The sequence below is a fragment of the Triturus cristatus genome, chromosome 7 (assembly GCF_964204655.1).
Source record: "Triturus cristatus chromosome 7, aTriCri1.1, whole genome shotgun sequence".
Classification (NCBI taxonomy): domain Eukaryota; kingdom Metazoa; phylum Chordata; class Amphibia; order Caudata; family Salamandridae; genus Triturus; species Triturus cristatus.
Window position 1 is genome coordinate 546,557,335 of NC_140590.1, and position 19,264 is coordinate 546,576,598.

The window sequence follows — 19,264 nt, forward strand, 5'->3', positions numbered from 1 at the left end:
GCTCAGAATAATAAGAACAAAAGAAACCTGAGCTACCCCTGTTTTATTGAGACAAAAGGACTCCTGTATAGACTAGGTGGAGAAAAGGCACACCCTCAACTGATAGTACCCACTGAATTCAGGGACCAAATCATGTTTTTCGCCCATGCCCACTTGTTGGCTGGCCATTCGGGTACCGAAAAGACTACTGAGTCTATCATACAAAACTTTTTTTGGCCAGGTATATACGCACAAGTCAAGAAATATTGTCGGGAATGTAGTATCTGCCAGAAAAGGAACCCCTATTTACCACCTAAGGTTCCTTTGGTACCCATGCCCATTATTGGGAAACCGTTTGACAGGGTAGGAGTAGACATAGTGGGGCCCCTCCCTAAATCAACACGAGGTTACCAATATGTTATGGTAGTGGTGGACTACGCTACCCGTTATCCGGAAGCGTTTCCATTAAAAGCCGCCACTTCAGCCACAATAGCCCAACATCTAGTGGAGCTTTTCTCCCGAATGGGGTTCCCCAGGGAATTGGTCACAGACCAGGGTACACCTTTTGTCTCCAGATTAATGAAGCAAATATGTGGGTTGTTACACATAAAACACCTTCGCATGTCGGTTTACCACCCTCAAACCGACGGGCTGGTAGAACGTTACAATGGTTCCATAAAAACCATCCTAAGGAAACTATTAACCGGGGATGGAAAACAATGGGATCAACTCCTTCCCTTAGCATTGTTTGTACTACGAAGCCAGGTACAGAGCAGTCTGGGGGCCTCCCCCTTCGAGCTCCTGTTCGGTCAGAAACCCCGTACCCTCCTGGAAATCACGAGGGATAGTTGGGAAAAGGAAGGAGCTCAGGACGCCCAGGACTTACTTGATTATTCCAATCGATTAAAAACCCGGCTACACAAACTTAGAATCCTTTCACAGGAAACTCTAGAAAAAGCCCAACAAAAACAAAAACGTTGCTACGACAAGGGGAAAAAATTGAGACACCTAGATGTGGGCGATTGGGCCCTTGTTCTCCTACCCTCCTCAAGTCACAAGCTGAGAAAAGAATGGCAAGGCCCATATCAAATAAAACGGACCATAGGGAAAACCACTTATGAGGTACAATTATCTCCTTCCAGATCTCAGATCTATCACATCAATATCCTTAAAAAATGGTTAGGTCCCCCCCCCCTGCTCTGCCCAGTCTGTAGCCACAGCCATTCCTCTCCATACCCCTGTTTCTCATATGGTAGGGAAAACCGTTATTAACCCTGATCTCACAGAAACAATGAAAGACGAGTTGTTAACCGTCATAATGAACCACAGCATGATATTTTCAGATCAGCCAGGTCGTACCTCCTTGGCTGTCCATTCTATTCCCACAGAGGAAGGAGTAGTAATAAAACAAAAACCGTACAGAATACCAGAAGCCCGCAGATTGACTATGAGAAAGGAAGTCGAACAGATGTTAAAGGCAGGTATTATAGTACCCTCGAAGAGTAACTGGTCCTCTCCTGTTGTTCTAGTCCCAAAACCGGACGGCACTACTAGATTTTGCATAGACTTCAGGGCTGTCAACAGGGTGTCGAAACAAGACGGGTACCTCCTACCGAGGGTAGACGAACTAATCGAACGCCTTGGTGAGGCCAGATACATAACACCAATCGACCTCACCAAGGGCTATTGGCAAGTTCCCCTTCATCCGAATGATCAGGAAAAGACAGCGTTCATAACCCCGGACGGTCTTTTCCAATTTACCGTCCTGCGTTTCGGGTTGCACGGAGCCCCAGCAACCTTTCAACGTCTCATGAACACTGTCCTGGCCCCCCACCACAAATATGCCTCAGCATATTTAGACGATATAGTGATTTTTAGTCCCAGTTGGTCTGCACACCTACATCATCTAGAACAGGTCCTCACAGCCTTACAAGATGCCAACCTACACATAAACGCGAAGAAATCAAGACTAACCTTCACACAGGTGAAATACCTAGGATACGTGTTAGGCGACGGTCATATAACCCCTCAACAGGGGAAAGTGAGAGCCATACAGTCCCAGCCCTTCCCCGCCACTAAAAGGGACCTGAGAGCCTTTTTGGGGTTGGTGGGATACTATCGGCGGTTCATCCCTCACTTCGCCTCTCTGTCTGCCCCTCTGACGGATCTACTAAAGAAAAACACTGCCACGTCCGTCCATCTGAAGAATCCCTCTCCCGGGGCCTCCACCGCTTTCCAAGCCCTTAAAACTGCTCTAACCTCTGCCCCCGTGCTGATGACCCCAGATTTCACTAAACCTTTCTTTTTACAAACTGACGCCTCTGGGGTTAGCCTCGGGGCTGTGCTTTCTCAATTGGATGCGGAGCATAAGGAATGACCCATTCTTTTCTTGAGCCGTAAGTTGTATCCCCGCGAAACAGCCTATCCCACGATCGAGAAAGAATGTTTGGCAGTAAAGTGGAGTATTGAGAAGCTTCGGTATTATTTGGAGGGTCGACATTTTACCCTTTTCACGGACCATGCTCCCCTCACTTGGTTGCACTACAACAAGGGCCGGAACGATCGAATCCTACGCTGGTTTCTCTCTCTCCAGCCTTACAATTTTTCGGTTCACCATCGGAAGGGTTCCGATCAAACCAATGCTGACTTTTTGTCCCGGTATCCTCTTTCTCCCGATCGGAGAAAGCTAAGGGGGGAGATTTGTAACAGGGTCGACGGGGCTCATGACAAAGATAGGGATATTGACCCTCTATCTTTGTTGCAGAATCGGGACTGGCCCTTTAACGAAGACGCGGACTCGGAGGAGGCGGAGTTCGTCCCTGTGACGTCGGCCTTTGTCGACCTATCCTTGACCTCCACGTCGTTGAATAAGGACGACCCGGAAGACGCAAGCGCGGAAGCCGTGGACAGCAAAGGAGAATCGAAGCAGACGCCGGAGGAGAGGAGACGACGGGAACCCGACAGGGACGACGGAACGGATCCCAGGAGCAGCGCAGAACCGACAGAGGAAGGGCCAGGAGGCTGAGTACACCGCACAACGCCCAGCCACACTTCAGGAGAAGTGTGGCTACCCCAGGTACGCAGGCGGATCCGGGGACTGTTCTCCTTTAAAGGGGGAAGCGGGTGAAGTGCAGAAGGGCTGTCAAGAAGGAGGGGGTTGAGGAGCATGACTGATTAGGGGTATTTCGCCTTGGGGAATACGGTTATGCCCTCTCACGCTTGGTGGCGGTCCCTGGTGAATTAGCACTTCCCGCACTCGCTTTCCCAACCATACAGTAGATACGCAGAACGTCCACCTAAAGCCCTGTTCTCTTTTGTTTTATTCCACATCCACTGCCGCCCGTGAGGAATACCAGAGAGGGACGCAGAAGTCAGGAACAAGGAGAGGACCCAAAAGAGAAGGAACGTCCCGGACACAAGTTAACTGGACTGTCATACTTGGTTACTACTGCTTTAAATAAACCACCTACGTAAACTTTCACCCGCTTTATTGGCTCCTTCCCTTCTTGTCCACTCTACTGGGTGACACTCTCTAATTAAACACACTGGCATCTCCAGTGATCGCATGAACCATGAGGTGTCATTACATAAAATGGTACATTTCCCGTTGATTAGTTTAACTTGCATTTACTTTTAATTCAAGGTATGCGTTATTTTATATGCAGTTACTTGAAGATGATAGACCAGCAGAATATTACATACATGCCTAAAGACCTGATACAAGTGGGTGAACTCCAGGTCTTTTAAGACACAATTGGCTTTATTTTTACTGCCTCCTGCCTAAAATGATCTTTCTTTCATTAGAAATCAGTGGGGAAAATACATTTTTCCAATTGTCCCACCACTTTCCAGTTATAAAATGTTGGCATGTATGATATATTTTTTGGTCTGGTGTTAGCTAGACCTTTTGATTTTGCTAATATATATGTATAATATTCGTACATAAAAGGGCTTTCACCCATTGGTCTGTTAGCCCTTCCACAAGGAGCATATCTGCACACAAGGTAGTTCCCTTCAGTGCCAGTGTTTTTACTTTATTATTACTTTAGTGTTGCCTTCGTTTATAGATCCTAATGTGATGTGGATCCAGATGTCAGCACAGGGCACATTCCAGGTTTATCAGTTACTGAATCCTGCCAATGATGTTTAAATTCCTTTTGAAGTGGCCTTTTCTCCTGCCAATGCTGCTTTAAATTACTTTTGAAGTGGTGTTTGCTTATCTGACTGCTGCATTTTCGCACCATACTAGCAGCTCACATGAACTCTGAATATAAGCTCATGAGGGTGCTCTATCTTTTCAATCCTATCGGTCTGTCATTTCTTCTTTCTTTCTTCCTTCCTTTTCCCTCTTTCGCTCTTTCTTTTGTCCTTTCTGTCTTTCGTTCCTTCTCTTTCTTCTATCCTTCTTTCTTTCATTCATATTTCTTCCATCATTCTTTCCTTCTATCTTTGTTTTTCATTTCTTAGTTACCCTTTCTTTCCTGCATTCCTCTCGTTCTTTCTTTCCTCTTTCTATTTTTTCTTTACTCTATCTTTCTTGCATTCCTTTCTTTTTTTCCCTTTCTTTCTATGCTTGTTTTTTCTTTCTTTCTTGCCTCTGTCTTTCTTTCGTTTTGAGTCCTACTTTTTCACACCATACCAGCAGCTCACATGAACTCTGAATATAAGCTTATGAGAGTGCTCTAACTTTGGAAACTTGTTTGCCTCTCATTCTTTCTTTCCTTCCTTCCTTCATTCTTATTTTCTTTCTTCTATCATTCTTTTGTCTATCTATTGATCTATCTATCTATCTAGCTATATATCTATCTATCTATTGTGCCTTCCTCTTTCTTTTTTCTTTCATTCTTCCATACCTTTGTCTTTCTTTCTTTACTTCCTTTTTCGTTCTTTGTTTCTTTGGTTTTTTTTGTTTGTTTATTTCTTTCTTTTTAAAAGGCAAGATGCTTGCAGCTAAGGCCATGCCGATTGGCTTTTTTTAAGCTTGTGTTAGCCAATACATTTTGATTTTCACAAAATTACGGTTTTGACCAATGTTCCCTCTAATTTTATTCCTCTGTGTGCGGCAATGAAATATCTCCCTGCACCACAGCCAAGGTTGCTTGCACCAAAGACATGTTTTAAAGGACAATGGTGCCGGGGATAAATCAGCCATATATGGGACTGTGCCTCACACTGTATCTGACCTGTGACTGTATCCCAACCTAAAAAATTGGATTAGGAAAGGTACTCACCTACTAATAGGTCTCCAATACAACAGCGCACCCTGCAAAAGAAAGCATTGTCACCGGCATCTCTCTGTGCTTCCTCTCCTTCACTTAAAAAAACCCTTCTCTGCGGCCTTCATAATTCTCTGGCCCTGAGCTGAAGGGCATGTGAACACAGCCTGACTCCCGTCAGTGGACTGCAGTAGGCTACCCCTTCGTGGTCTGATGCAGAGGTGGTTGAGCAACTGAAAGCTCAAGCCAGATGACTGGCTTTGGGTCAGCTCAAGGTTCTCTTGGACCCTGGTGCCCAAAAAGAGCCAAGCTTTCATCACGTTTCTGCCTACCAAAGCAGTACTCTGATGTAATGCAGGCAAGAGGTAGAGCCACCCTTCTTCTGGCTGAACTGCCAATGTGACTCTAGAAAGCCTGGGCGCAATCCCAGCTCCCCTATTTCACCAAATTGTGTGATTCTATGCAAATATTTTATTTTATTGAGCCTCCTTTTTCTTCATTATTACATAAGACAGAACGTTCAAATATGTGAGTCTAGGATGTGCGCTGGACAAACTCCTGCTGTGTTTGTTTTAATAGACTAAAGCTTTGCTTTAGAGGTGGACGAGTCACTGGAAGCTCGATCCAAGTGTGTAGCTCTGGCTCAGTTCAAGGTCCTCTTGGACCCTCAAGCCCAAACTGTGCCAAACTTTCGCAGGAGACAATGTGGACTCGTAGCTATAACTGACGACCATGTCACATGGGAAACAGGGTTCAAATCTCACTGTGCTAAAAAAAAAAACATTTTTAGCCGGCGGTTTCGGTCGTGAAGAGCTCTTATGTCCTTGGGTAAGGTTTGCGCTGTGAGCAGTGTGAACCTGCCAAAAATATTTTGTGAATTCTGTTTGTCACCTACTCTCTAATCTCATCCTCCAAGAATTACGAACAAAACATTACCTTTAGCCTGTCTCTTCACCCCCATTGCCCTCCCACTCCCAAGTTTCCACTGTGTACTCGCCACTCCATTTGCCACCTGCTGAAGGGTTTCCCTTCAGATTAGAGGCTGTCTGATGCCAGAGAGAGCAGTTTTCAAATGTAGAAATGCACTCTCTAGCATCAAACACCACCCTGTTCTGTGGTGCAGTGCTGCTGAACATTTCTACCAGGTGACAGAAAGTGACTGGTCAGAGTCTCCAGTAGTGATCAAGTGGTAGTTTTGTGACAAACACATGTTCTACCTGCCGCAAAAATACTGCAAATGTTGTGGTTTGGGTTAGCAAATTTTGCTTTCTTTTCCGCAAAATTTGTCATCCCAGGCTGCTAAATGATGGTGGGGAGGGGGGGGGGGGGGGTCAGCCTAGTGTACTAACAGCACTGTCATCAGGCCGGAGGCATGAATGTTTCCCAGAACATGTTTAAAAACTCTCACTTTTAATAATTCATGCACTAAGTTGGAAAGCTTCCATGTGTTAAATAACTTTATTGAAGTTTAAAGACACCTAATCCTATGTTAACAATGTCTACTGCATGAACCTACCCTTGAATGGACTCTGCCCTCCCTGTTAATTTGTTGACTCTACCAATACTATATTGCTCGAAGTGTAAGCTTGTAGGCCACACACTCGGTACAAGTGACACTGACATGCCTTTTGCATTATTGCCAGATCCTGAGGACTGAATGTGTCAAACTTCATGTTTTAAAACTATTCATTTTTATAAATGTGTCTCACTCTCAATGCAATTATATAATATAACATTTCAAAACCAGGAGTCAGGTTTACTGTTTTACTTACAACGGCACTTCAAGACTGGCCTTTCCCAGCATCTCGCTATACCAAATGCCTGCCTGTTTTCACTCTCTGTGCTTTGTCCACTTAAGCTTGTGCTACTTTATGCCCAGGCTGTAACAACACCTCGGGGTTGCTGGGGGCTCGATGGGCAATTGGGAGACAAACATCAATAAAGTACCCTCAGGCTATCTCTGAATGAAGCGGCGTTAGCGAGAGCCGCCTTTTCAATCTCTCTCCTTCGGCTAATTACACGTCCGACCTCCTTCTCTGTTGGTTCATTTGTCCTTTGTGCTGTGCCGCTCACCAAGCTGGTTTGTGATGCGACGTGCGCGCTCCATGAAAGACTCTGGGTGCTTCAGGGTAGCAGTCTGCGCACACAAGCAGGCGCGCACCCTGGAGGGAACATAGGTAATTACATAAGTTACTTATCGGGTTTATCAGACAGACTTCATTGTAAGTCTGTGGTTTTCGGTATTCCTAGTTTTTTGTCCTGAGTTGCGCCTTCAGGGCAGCACTTTTTCCAATAAAAAAATGGTACTTTTCAACCCTTCCTAAAACTTCTTGGGGATTTTCTAACTTTCCCGCTAAAATATTCCAGGACTGGAGGTTCGATAGTAAATAAACCTCATGGAATATTTGGAGAAATTTGCTCTTTCCCCAAATATTCTAGAACTAGAGTTAGAATAGTAAGGTTAAACTTCCAGTGTCTGCCACACTCGCTGCTGGGCAAGGCGAGGGGCAACCTGGCGCGTGCCGCCATTACGGCGGTCGCACCAGTCCCCGGGTCCCAAGAATGCAGGGGGGGTACGCCGCGCCACGTAATGACGCGGCGCCCCTGCCTCTCCCCCCCCTTCTCTAAGGGGAATGGCCAAGGGGGGGTGTTGTGAAGTGAACCGGAAGCACTTTAGTGCTTCCGGTTCACACGAGTAGCAGACGTATGGGAAGCCGGATATTTCTGTCTGCCCCTTGTGCCACCCCTTTATAAGGGGGCTGGGGGAGCGGGAACCGTCTCTTGTTCCTCATCGCTCCCCCTGGAACGGCACCCGGGCCATCGGCGGCCCTCAGGCTATCTCTGAATGAAGCGGCGTTAGCGAGAGCCGCCTTTTCAATCTCTCTCCTTCGGCTAATTACACGTCTGCCCTCCTTCTCTGTTGGTTCCTTTGTCCTTTGTGCTGTGCCGCTCACCAAGCTGGTTTGTGATGCGACGTGTGCGCTCCATGAAAGACTCTGGGTGCTTCAGGGTAGCAGTCTGCGAGCGCACGCAGGTGCGCACCCTGGAGGGAACATAGGTTATGACATAAGTTACTTATCGGGTTTATCAGACAGACTTCATTGGTAAGTCTGTGGTGTTCGGTATTCCTAGTTTTTTGTCCTGAATTGCGCCTTGAGGGCAGCACTTTTTCTAATAATATTTTTTTACTTTTCAACCCTTCCTAAAAATTCTTGGGGATTTTCTAACTTTCCCTAAAATATTCCAGGACTGGAGGTTCGATAGTAAATAAACCTCATGGAATATTTGGAGAAATTTGCTCTTTCCCCAAATATTCTAGGAGGGGGAGGCCAGATAGTCAGGCAACTATGCTGGCCAGTGGCGGTAAGGTCATGATTGGTAAGCATAGTCTTCGGCCCTTAGCGGCCACCACCAGGTAACTCCAGGGGCATTGACAGCCGGTCGGTAAGCTGTCAGGGTGCGGGGGCCGGGGAGTCACTCTTCCCAGTAGCCCTGTGGCCACCCTTGCACACGCATGCGCATCAGGGTGCAGGTATGCAGAATTGCAACCCCCGTTATGGAGTTTAAGGCTGAAGGTGTGGGGGGGACCCGGGGAAAGTATCCCTCTGACAAGCTGTACCCCCTTCGCAAGCTTACTCCGGTGGGGTATTTGTAGTTTACCGCATCTAGGGGCTGCCAGTCATTGACCTTGCCGTAGGCTCTAGAGGGGATACGCAGAAAGTAAAGTATATACATTTCTAGATTATGGTAGGAGTGGACTTTGTATTAGAACATTTTAAGGTTAGACAAGTAACATCATGTCTCTATAAATGTATTTGTACTTTCTGCGTTTAATGTACATAATGTAAATAATAATCAATGTTTTTTTAATTATGTAATAAATACGGCCGGGGTTCACTCCCCCTAATCCAAAGGAGTGTGGTTTGAAATGCTTGCCTCAGGGCTGGGTGGGTACCCAAACATCTGAGGGTGGTCTGGCGTCTTAACCTTGGAGGGGACTTAGGCAGTACCAGGCCATATGCCCTGAGGGCGCAGTTCAGTGCAAGAAACACCAAGGAGCATCAGTTTCCCTTCTACTCCAACATTCTCCATGAGGCAATATGGCAGCTCACTTCAGCCATTGGCTAATTGCACTATGAGTTATGGCTTGCTGCCCTCCTTTCTCAAGAAGCACATCTACACACAAAATAGTTCCTTTCAGTGCCAGGTAGTAGGATCGCAATGTGTGCTTTTTTGAGACGTAAACAACATTAGCTAATTTTTTTATTTTTTTTATCGATATGGGCTGAACATCTTCCAGAACAATAAAGTTTAGGAAAAACCATAACAAAATAAAAACAAGAATTTTCAAAAGGTTGGGGGTCAATGCCAGATCTATTAGCTTTGCCAGCACTTATTTTTAGGTCTCGGCTGGCGTGGGCTGCGCACATTCGCAGTCTCGCTGGCGAGATTTAACGTTTTGGGTATTTTTCTGTAAAGGGCTTTAAGCCCCGCCCCTCTTTCCCACTGGCTGGAGTCACCGTATATGCTAACCGGTGGCCAGCCATTTGAAATGAGCTCTTTGTGACGTTTACGTTTGGCTTTTTGAGCCGTCCCACTTGGACGGGCTTGTCTGCCTTCCGTGCGCCTTTCCTTTTGTCACAAAATGTTTCTTATCTTTATGGGGCCATGTGTTCAAAACGCATGGCCCCATAAAGACAAGAGAGTTCAGCAAGCTTTTGCACGCTTGTCCCCCCTTGTCTCAGTGGCAGACATGGCGGACGCAGTGGAAGCGCTTCCCGGGGACGCAGATACCAAGCTCAGCAAGAAGTAAGCGGTGGAGTGTGGCCGTGTGACTCGCGCCTGACAGTAGGAGCCCGATTTTGAGATGTAAATATGCTTTTGCAGCTATTAAAATTCTATATTCCGTGAGCCACCGCAGCGCGCACACGGCCTCTCTTCTCCGCAGCACTGGGGTGCTCCCCGACTACCCTGCCAGCGAGGCGCCTGCACTGGACCAAGGGGACAGCTCAGGTCTGAAAAAGCCCGACCCGTTCCAAATCTGGGCTCATTCCAGGCGCATGTTTGAAAGTCGAAGTGAGTACTGTGCATTGTACCTAAGACGCTTTTTGCTTCATTTTTTATGTTGAAGACTCACAAATGTGAATGGGGGGGGCGATGATAAAATAATGGTCGAAGGCAGAAAAAGCAGGGGCCAGCAAATTGTGCATGCTGGGTACTGAATGTGTTTCCTCTTGAGAATAATGGAACCTTTGTTTGTCTGCTTTACATTTTTCATATCCCACTGCATGCTTACAGGTAACGCGAGGATACTTCCATTACTGTGTTGGTGTCTGCCTATGCGTGCCGAAATCGGTCATTTTTTGAAGCTCTACGCCGATGTGCGACTTAAAGCACAAGATGCCAGTTGCTTAGCTAGTTTCGACCGGGAACAGGCTGAATTGTTCGCTGCAAAAGAGATTCTGACGTGCAAAGCCTGCAAATGAGCCCTCGCCCACCCCCCTCTTGCGGCGCGCGCACGTGCCTTTGTGCCTCTGTTTGCAGTCTCGTTAAAGGGGCCGGGCAGCCACCACACAGGCTGGCAGCAGTGGGATCTCCGCACACGGGGCGCTAGGAGGGCGAGGGCAGGGGGCAGCGGGCGCATGTTTTGCCTGGGCTGCAAAAACAAACCAAGACAATGCTGGTGTTCGAGTGAATAAGCATAGTATATAACGTAGGAACTCCTGCTGACATATCAAAGGGAGCAAAACATGTTTTTTTAGGCCTCAGTGGCTCAACCCATTCAGAATGGACAAGATGCGGCCAAATAAGTGATTTGTGCCTGCCTTTATGCTAATGATTATCTGGGAAGGGCAGTTGGCACCGGTGTGGTGCTCCTCTGACATGCATGGATATGCTTCACAGGATTTTTGGGAGACGTACAGGCCTCTCTCATGGATATGGCCTTTGATAACTCTTGCCTGTTTGGTGAAAGAACAGATTCTGCCTTAGATTGTTTAAAAGTAGACACACAGCACACTCCCTAAGTCTTTTGACCCCTGCCAAACAGTTTATCACCAGTTTAGGAAATTCCGAGGCTACTTTATGGGGTTGGTGTAGGAATTCAAAGTCTCCCCAGCCACTGTTGAAGTCACCCAAGTCCTTTCAAGACCAGGGCCGTGGTCTGCCAGGCAACATGCAGGCCAATAAGGGCATCAGTCGCACTAGTCCCCTTTTCCTGCGGCAACAACCGCCAAAACGCAATGTCCTCTATGCCACTCCATGCAATTTACTCCACTTTATGCCTCTTCACTCCGCAAAACTCTACTCAACTCTGCGCCACTAAATGCAATTACACAAAATTCTCCTTCACTTTGTTCTGTCACTCACTGTATACTGCTTTACTCCACTCTACGCCCTTCCACTCTACTTCCTTCCACTCTACTCCCTCCATGCCTCTCTGACCTGAGCTATTCTGCCCTGAGCCACTGCTCTCCACTCCGTGCCCCTCCACTCAGCGCCACCCCACTCTGCGCCCCTACACTCCGCTCTGCGCCGCTCCTCTCCTCCTCTCCACTCCTCTATTCCTCTCCACTCACATAAATAAGACTTGGGGGTATCCCAGAATACAGGTGTTGACTCAAGTCTGTTAATAGAGGTGATTATAGGGGTTGGAGCCTATCTGCACATTAACAGGACGGATGCGCAAAGTGACAGGACAGGCTGGGCCACAATGGGGTCGGGAGAGTGCAGTTACTGCCAGCCTTGCTTCTCGTAAGCAAAGACTATAAGTCCAAACTGTGTATTTACGCACCGCTTACAGGTTTTCAAAACACATATATAAAAGGCATTGTCATTTACAATGCCAATAGCTCAAACTTATGCAAAGGCGAGACCTATTGCATTGCAAATGCTTGTTTTTCTAACAGCCGTTGATCCTGCCACCACGTTAACTGACTCCATCCCCATTGTCTCAGGATTGCGAGATCATGGCCACGTAGAGATGATCTTTGCTATGCCGCTACTTAGCTAACCCAAATCTCATCGGCTGCCCTCTTCTTAAACTATAACCATACTACAAGATGGCCGACTTGCATATTAAAGCAGAAAGTGTCCCTCTTCTATTTCTACTGCTCCAGTCTTCTCTTTATGTGCACGGGCGCTGTTCCACGCTGTCGCTGCCGGTAGAGCTGATATTACTGACTACCAGACGGCTGTCACTGAGAAAGAAGACTAGGAAACAGAGAGGGAGAAAAACCGCTCAGAGATTCCTTTTAGCGTTACTATGTGACATCATCAAAACGCGCTGGGATGAACTGAAGTTGAGGCGAAGTTAAGGAAAAGTACGAGACCAGAAAAAGAGGGGGAGTTTAAAGACCGAGGAGGTAGTGCAACAGAGGTACAGAAAGTGGGTCACCTCGGAGATATTAGGAACAGGGAAGACGTAAGAGATAGACGAGGCGTAGAAAAGAAATCAAAGCAGACAGTGAATTTATGGAACAGACCAAAATTGCGAGATCTTGAAAGCTGGAGCAACAAAACTGGAATAGCTGGCAGGAACCAAGAGAGAGACTAAGCTTTTGGGAGAGAAAAAGAGGAGTCTTCGGAAGAGACCGAGAAAAGAAGCAGAACACCAGGGAAAATTAGTAGAAAAAGTGCTATCAAAAGAGCAGGGTGTCTTACGGAGAGATTAACGGAAAGAGGAGAGACCCTAAGAACTGAGGATATGTCAATGGAAAGGTGAGTCCAGGAAACTTACCCACAGCATATAATCTCCAGGGTTAAACCACAACAGAGTAGGAAAGCACTAACGAATGATTGGAAAGGAGGCAGTAAAACAGGGGAGGACATATGAAGCACCTACCAAAAATAGAGATAGGTGAGACAGCAGGAAGGTAACCTAAGTGAGACCACAAGAGAAGGTTTGTTTTTGGAAGGCGGTGGGGTTGGTGATAGGACATTTCAAGAGAAGGGGTAGGTAGGGAGACATCGATGCAGGGCTTTCAACTACTTAAGCAGAGAGCACAAACAAGTGGATAAAAATTGGGTTAGTAGTGAAGATACAGAATAGGTACATCTTTGAAAAATAGGTAGGTGAATGCAGGCACACGCAGTGTTTTTTCTCTAGAAGAGAATGACATCAAAGAGCTGAAGCTAGAGACCGTGATGCGTATACAGGAGGTATAGACAACATAGTAGGACAGACAATCGCAAAGGAACTCGGATGTAAACTGAGAGACATGACCTGGACACACAGAGCAGTGACAGTGAGATATTTTTCAGGAGAGAGAAAAGTAGCAGAGTGAGAGACATTAAAAGACTCCCGTCACTTCTTACATAATTTTATAACGACGCTGCTGCTGTTGTACCAGGCTGTACAAGACAACATTTTAGGTATAAGAAAGATAAAAATTCTCCAATAGAGCTTTGTCTGTTTCTCAGCACCCACATTATCTCGTGGACCCCAGGACTTGTTCTGTGTGAGCCGCATTCTGTTGTGTCGTGGAGGATTGTCTTCAAACTGACCGACCATGTGGCACAAATACACTTGGTGATGCAAGGATTTCAGTCTATGGCTTTAAGTTACGCTGATTGCTGCTCATCATAGAGGCACTTGGGTTGTTCCTGTGTGGCCATCAAGATGAAAGTCCAGCCTTTTGATTGCTGATACACGGTGTGTCCTGGAGCACATAACTGACAGGCAGAGGAAGTTTCTTCAGTCGCCAACCCAATTCATCAAACTTGCCTTAAGCAGCATTCGGTCTCCTCTCTTCAGACCCTATCTCCTGTACAAGATGAACGCCAACGCTTCCTCTTCCAGAGTGGATGATAAGGTCATGGAAACTCTCAAGAAGGTCTTTGGATTTGACACCTTTAGAACAGCACTACAAGAGAGTGCTGTCAGGACTGTGGTAGAAGGTAAGCCACCACAGCAATTCTGAACACTGAACTGTTGGCAAAAAAAAAAAAGTTGATTCAACAACATTGTCCATTTATAAATATATGCATCACCAGTATTTTCCAGTAGATTATCGCTTTTCTGCATTGTGTTGATGTGGCATTATTGTAGTGCTGCATCGTAAATTTAGTAGTTTAAGTTTCCATCTGAACATATTTGTTTTGAAGGCCTACTGTATACTTTCCAGTCTCGCATATCCCAGTAGTTTGCTTTCTCCCAGCAGGCCATCCCAATTCAAACACCCCACTGTATGAATTGGTATGCTTATGGCATCACACAAATTACAGAGCATCAAGCTTATCTCAGATTTGCTGGTGATATCCATAGTAGGGAATTCTTGCTGCTGTCCCAATATCACATCAAAACCCAGCGGCATATTGAAGAACCTTTATTCTCACATTAAAAAAAAAAAAACGCAGGTGCTGAATATTTAGATACAGACCCCTTACCACTATAATGCACGATTGGATAATGATAAGAGATCTAATACACTTTCGTCTGTAACTTTAATTATTGACCTGATCATTTTTTATTGTATTGGCCAACATCATATTTGTAAGTTTGGCAGTACCTCTTTTTAAATCTAACATATAAATGCATTGCATAGAATAAATACATGTTACAGAATAGTTGACATTCCAATAGAGAGAGAGACTGCCATAGATACTGAGGGGAAATGCACCTTAGCTTTAGGATGTTCTCAGTTTTCCTACTGACAGTTTCTATATTAGCAGTAACTAAAGAGTTCCGATCTTTTGTAATCTAATATCCTCCACCTCTTTGTGTTTGAAAGGCAGATTTTCAGGTCTTGACATTAGACTTGCTTTTGTGCATGCAATTCCTGCACATCTGGCCAAACTCTTCTGTGATTTTGTCTACCAGTGAGATGGTTCGAGCCGCAATAGAGACGCAAATTAACTAACCATCTGTAAAGAGCACTTTGTCATTTTTATAGTCAAAGTATTTAAACAGGATAAGTCCTGAATCTGATCATGTAGCTGTGCTAATGGTTCAATGCATTAATCAAATAGCTTCTGGTATTGGGGCATCCCTGTTTTGTTCCCCGAGTGATAGGTAATTCTTTTGCCAGGTATCCATTATTACCTGTTGTTTGGACGGGAACTCTTCTGCATGTCTCTGGAGAACGTGCTTCACTGCCCTGTGCTGATCTCCTGGCGAATCACTTGAAAGCACTGTAAGGTTTCTTGATCTGTACCTCTGTGAACATGATATTTGCAGATGTTCACTGATGTTCTTCCTGTTTACTTCGATTGAGATCATAGAGCTCGACTCTGAGGTCGAGGGGACATGTATAAGGCACTCCTCTTCTATAGAGAGTGGTTATTTCCTTTTCTACCCAGGCTGTGGTAGACTGACGGGGGTGGCAGCATTAAACTATACTCTGTTACCATACCCCTGTCCCCTTTAGGAGGGGCTGCCTACCAGCTCCTTCCTGGTAAAGTCTTTGCAGTTGCCCATGCTTGGATTTTTTCTGTCTCTGCAGTATGTGTGTATTGAGAGCCAGTGAGTTCACTAGGTGAGGATGGTGTGCCATTGCGTTTAATGTGAGCTGAGCTGGTATCTGTTCTGATGGGCGGTCCAACTCCCCTGGGCCCCTCCCTTCTTGGTAGAAGTTTGGTGAGTTGGGGTAGACACTAGTTTATATCTGTATTTAGCTAATACTCCCTTTGGTGGGGCAACTACCTCCCTTTATGCTGGATGACGGTCAGAGCCTCATGGTATGGAGTTAATTAAAATGCCTCTTTGGGGGATAAGACAGACAATTACCAAGAGCCCTCTTCACAGGGACTGATAATGCAGTGAACATGCAGCGCATATGCTCCAGGATTGGAAGGGCCCCCAGAATGCAAAAGTAGCATACCCTCTGATTGGATTAGCCTGTAACTGAGGGAATGATAAGTCTGCCCTTATCAGCCAGTTGGTTGTTCAAGGCTGTTCTCTTTTCTAACAAGGCATTCACAAGGGGTCCGTAGGAGTGGAGTCTGACGATTGGATTGTCATTCTTCATCCAGACCTAAGAGTAGGGTTTGAAATTGAGAAGGTGTCTCTGTGATGGATTACAGGTGAATGGAATTTGCCAGTCTGATGGAAGGAGTTGGGCTGCAGCTTGTCAAATGGGTATTGAAACAGAAACTGAGACAGAGCTGTCTGAGGGTTGTGGAGGCTATTCTGTCCTTCGGAACTCAAGAAGACTTAAGACAGTGCTCTGAAAAAAAGGAAACTTGCTGCTCATCAACATCGAGGAAGACTGCAGGTTATCCATGTGGTTGTTGAAGAGGAGACTCCTTTGCCCCTGACCCCTCCCCAGTGCTGTGGGATCCTGTGGGTGCTTTCAGTTCATGTGTGTAGCTGAAGGAAGAGTGTCCTGTTAAAGAATTTACCATTTGAACGCTTGATCTCTGCCCGACTACTTTCATAGTCTCCAGCTTTGTCCTTGCGTGACCTACACTGGTAGCTAGTAGGTACCAGTTCCAGGTCTGTTCCAGTGGGTGCCCTGCTATTATAACATCTAGACTGTGACAAGTGGGCTCTGTGGCACAGACCACCACCTCTTTTGGGTCATCTGAAGGTATCTGGGTGGACTGGCACTCTGGCCAGCCACTACCCTCCTACAGGTAGTCCAGTGGTTACTGGACATCAGGCCCCCCACTTTCTCGATCCCCAACACCACCAGAGTGGTGTCCTTGACAAGGGAGGTGGGCACTTCTGTTCTTTTGGGTGGTGGGTCAGAGGGTGGACCAGGAACATTTGACTTCATTTTAACTCCTGAAACCCTAACAATGCAATACAAGTATTGGTACCATAGCTTTGAAGAGTAACCGTGTGCAATGTCTATATAGAATGCAATGTTAACTGTTTTTTTTATGGCTTAGTGTCTAGGTGCTCAATTTCTGTTTGAGGTCAGGAGTCCGGCCGAGAGGGTTGTAGAGGCTTCTGGTTTCCATTGTGTATCTCAGTGTTGTGTAGTATATTTTTCATGTGTGAATTAAAGTACTTTACTTTTATAAAGTAAAGCACTGAGTCAACATTGATCTTATTAACTGGTATTAGGGGGTAAACTGTATTCTGAATGTCTAACCCATTTTGCCTCCTTTAGTAAGCCTGGAAAGCTGTATCTCGCTACCCCGAGAGAGGCAAATTTTGTAGAGGAGTACTTGGTTTTACAGTGTGAGGTCGAGTAGTACTGTGGCCACAGGACCCCAGAGGGAAACGGCTCCTATTGATGCAACTGGAGCCCAGTAACCCCTGACATGCATGGTGTCCCAAGAATGCGATCGTCATATTGGTGGGCAAGCGGTGTTGAATCCCTAGGCGTCACTCAGTGGACGCTGACACCAGCTGATAAGTCCTGTAGATGGCAGGTAACACTGGAAAGGAATCTGAACTAAAGGACTTGTCCGTAGATGAATTAAATAAAATAGCAAATAAGTGCTTACTGAGGGTCCCATGGTCTAAGAACAGGGAACACTTGGTTAGCCACATTGGAAAATGTTTGGAGGGAGAGGCCATTGCAGCGCAGAGTGAGAAGGAGGTGGAAAACTTATAGGAGAGCACTGATGTCACAAACCTCCAAAGTCCTTTTAGTGCAGGCTTGCCCTAGACCTGCTCCACAAGCCTTTCCCTAGGCTTTCTCCTGTGCTTTCCCTTAGACCTTCCCCTCTACTTTATCCCCCCCCCCACCCTCCCCCTATTTCTGGAGTTAACATTTCCCCTGCTCCATGATTCACCTCCTTTGGATAGACTGACCTAGCAGAGTCCCTGAAACTAGCTGCAACCCCAGGAAGCTAAGGGTTTAGCAGAGGGGAAGGCAAGGAAATTGGAGTGGGAGCAGCTAAAAAAGGTCTGCCAGACGGGGATCGACAAAAAGAGTGGCTTAAAAAGAGAAGGAGATTGAGATACAGGATAAGGAGAGAGATAGGGAATTGGAAAAGGAGCAGAAAGCCCTGGAGATGGAAAAACTCTGTCTGGCAGCAGAGAAAGGGGTCAGCTCTGGTGATAGTCCCCCCCCATCCAAGTTTAAGTAGAACACCACCAAGGGGCCAAAGGAATTGATACATATGCATGGCCCTGCAACAGATATTCTCGTCTGGATCCATACTTTTAAACTCACTAGCAAGGCTCAATGTCTAAACGAACAGCCAGGGCAGCAACTCCGAGTCGCCTCCCTCAGCAGAGACTAAGGAAGGGACTGAGGTTGGCACTGAGGTCATTGAAAGGATGCCTGAGAAGGACAAACTGACATAGGAGTGTATGAAGGATGTTCTGATTAGATGGTTTTGGTGGAAGTCAGCCCAGTACTTGCATAGGTTCAATGAGAACTAGAAAGCAGCTGGCGTTCTGTTTTGAGAATTTGATCCAAGATACAGTGCTTGACTGGAATGAGTGGGGGAGAGGCATTTTAAACAAATGATTACCAGTCTGTGAATCAGGTAAGGATTGCAGAGCGTCTCAGAGAAGGTTGCTCTATCCCTCTCAAAAAGTACTTATCTGACCTTACTGACAAGGATCCAGAAAAACTTGCCAAGAGAGTTAACAAGGGGCAGGAGCACCACAATTCCAAGCCCAGTGGGGAGATAACATCCCAGCAGTCTGTTTCTAAACCAGAGGGGAAGAGCCAGAATAGTTCCAAGGGTCTCGGCCAGTACAGAGTCCAAGAGGAGCGGGGTCCCTAGTCGGCACCAGAATTAGGATGGAGGGAAGGTTTCTTTTACTCCCAATCTAGTGAAATGCTTTTGTTGTAATTGAGAGGGACACATAAAGGACTGCCAAATTAAGGATGCAGTGCCAGCGGTGCCCATGATAGCAAGTGTGCTTTCAGTGGATCGAGACAAAGGTAGGCTCATCAGAATTTAACTTAGTCACTTGGAAACTAGATACAGAGTCCCTTAAGCATATTTACCCAAGCTCGAGGGGCTATATGAGTGTGGCAGGTATCAGTGGAAGGCCGGTTCCAGCCATAAGGAATACTGGTGCCCACAGGACTATGGTTGGGCGGAAATATCTCAAACCTCAGGAGATCATCCCTGGTTCCATGGGTTAAGGTCTGGTAGCTAGCATTGTTCGCATGGAGTACTTTTCTGCCAGAGTGGAGGTAGAGGTGAATGGTAAT

At 46.2% G+C, this 19,264-nt stretch overlaps 1 protein-coding gene across 2 annotated transcripts in view; it reads left to right on the forward strand.

Annotated features, from left to right (window-relative positions):
• The first annotated feature begins 12,338 nt into the window (after nucleotides 1-12,338).
• The window catches only part of RECQL5 (RecQ like helicase 5), a 669,413-nt gene continuing 662,487 nt past the window's right edge, over nucleotides 12,339-19,264 (forward strand). The window contains exon 1 of one of the 2 annotated variants that reach the window (XM_085616996.1): nucleotides 12,339-14,093. In XM_085616996.1, the coding sequence (XP_085473122.1) occupies nucleotides 13,970-14,093 (124 nt within the window). In that variant the 5' untranslated portion in view covers nucleotides 12,339-13,969. The remainder of the gene's footprint in view (nucleotides 14,094-19,264) is intronic. The other variant, XM_085616997.1, reaches the window with a different exon arrangement.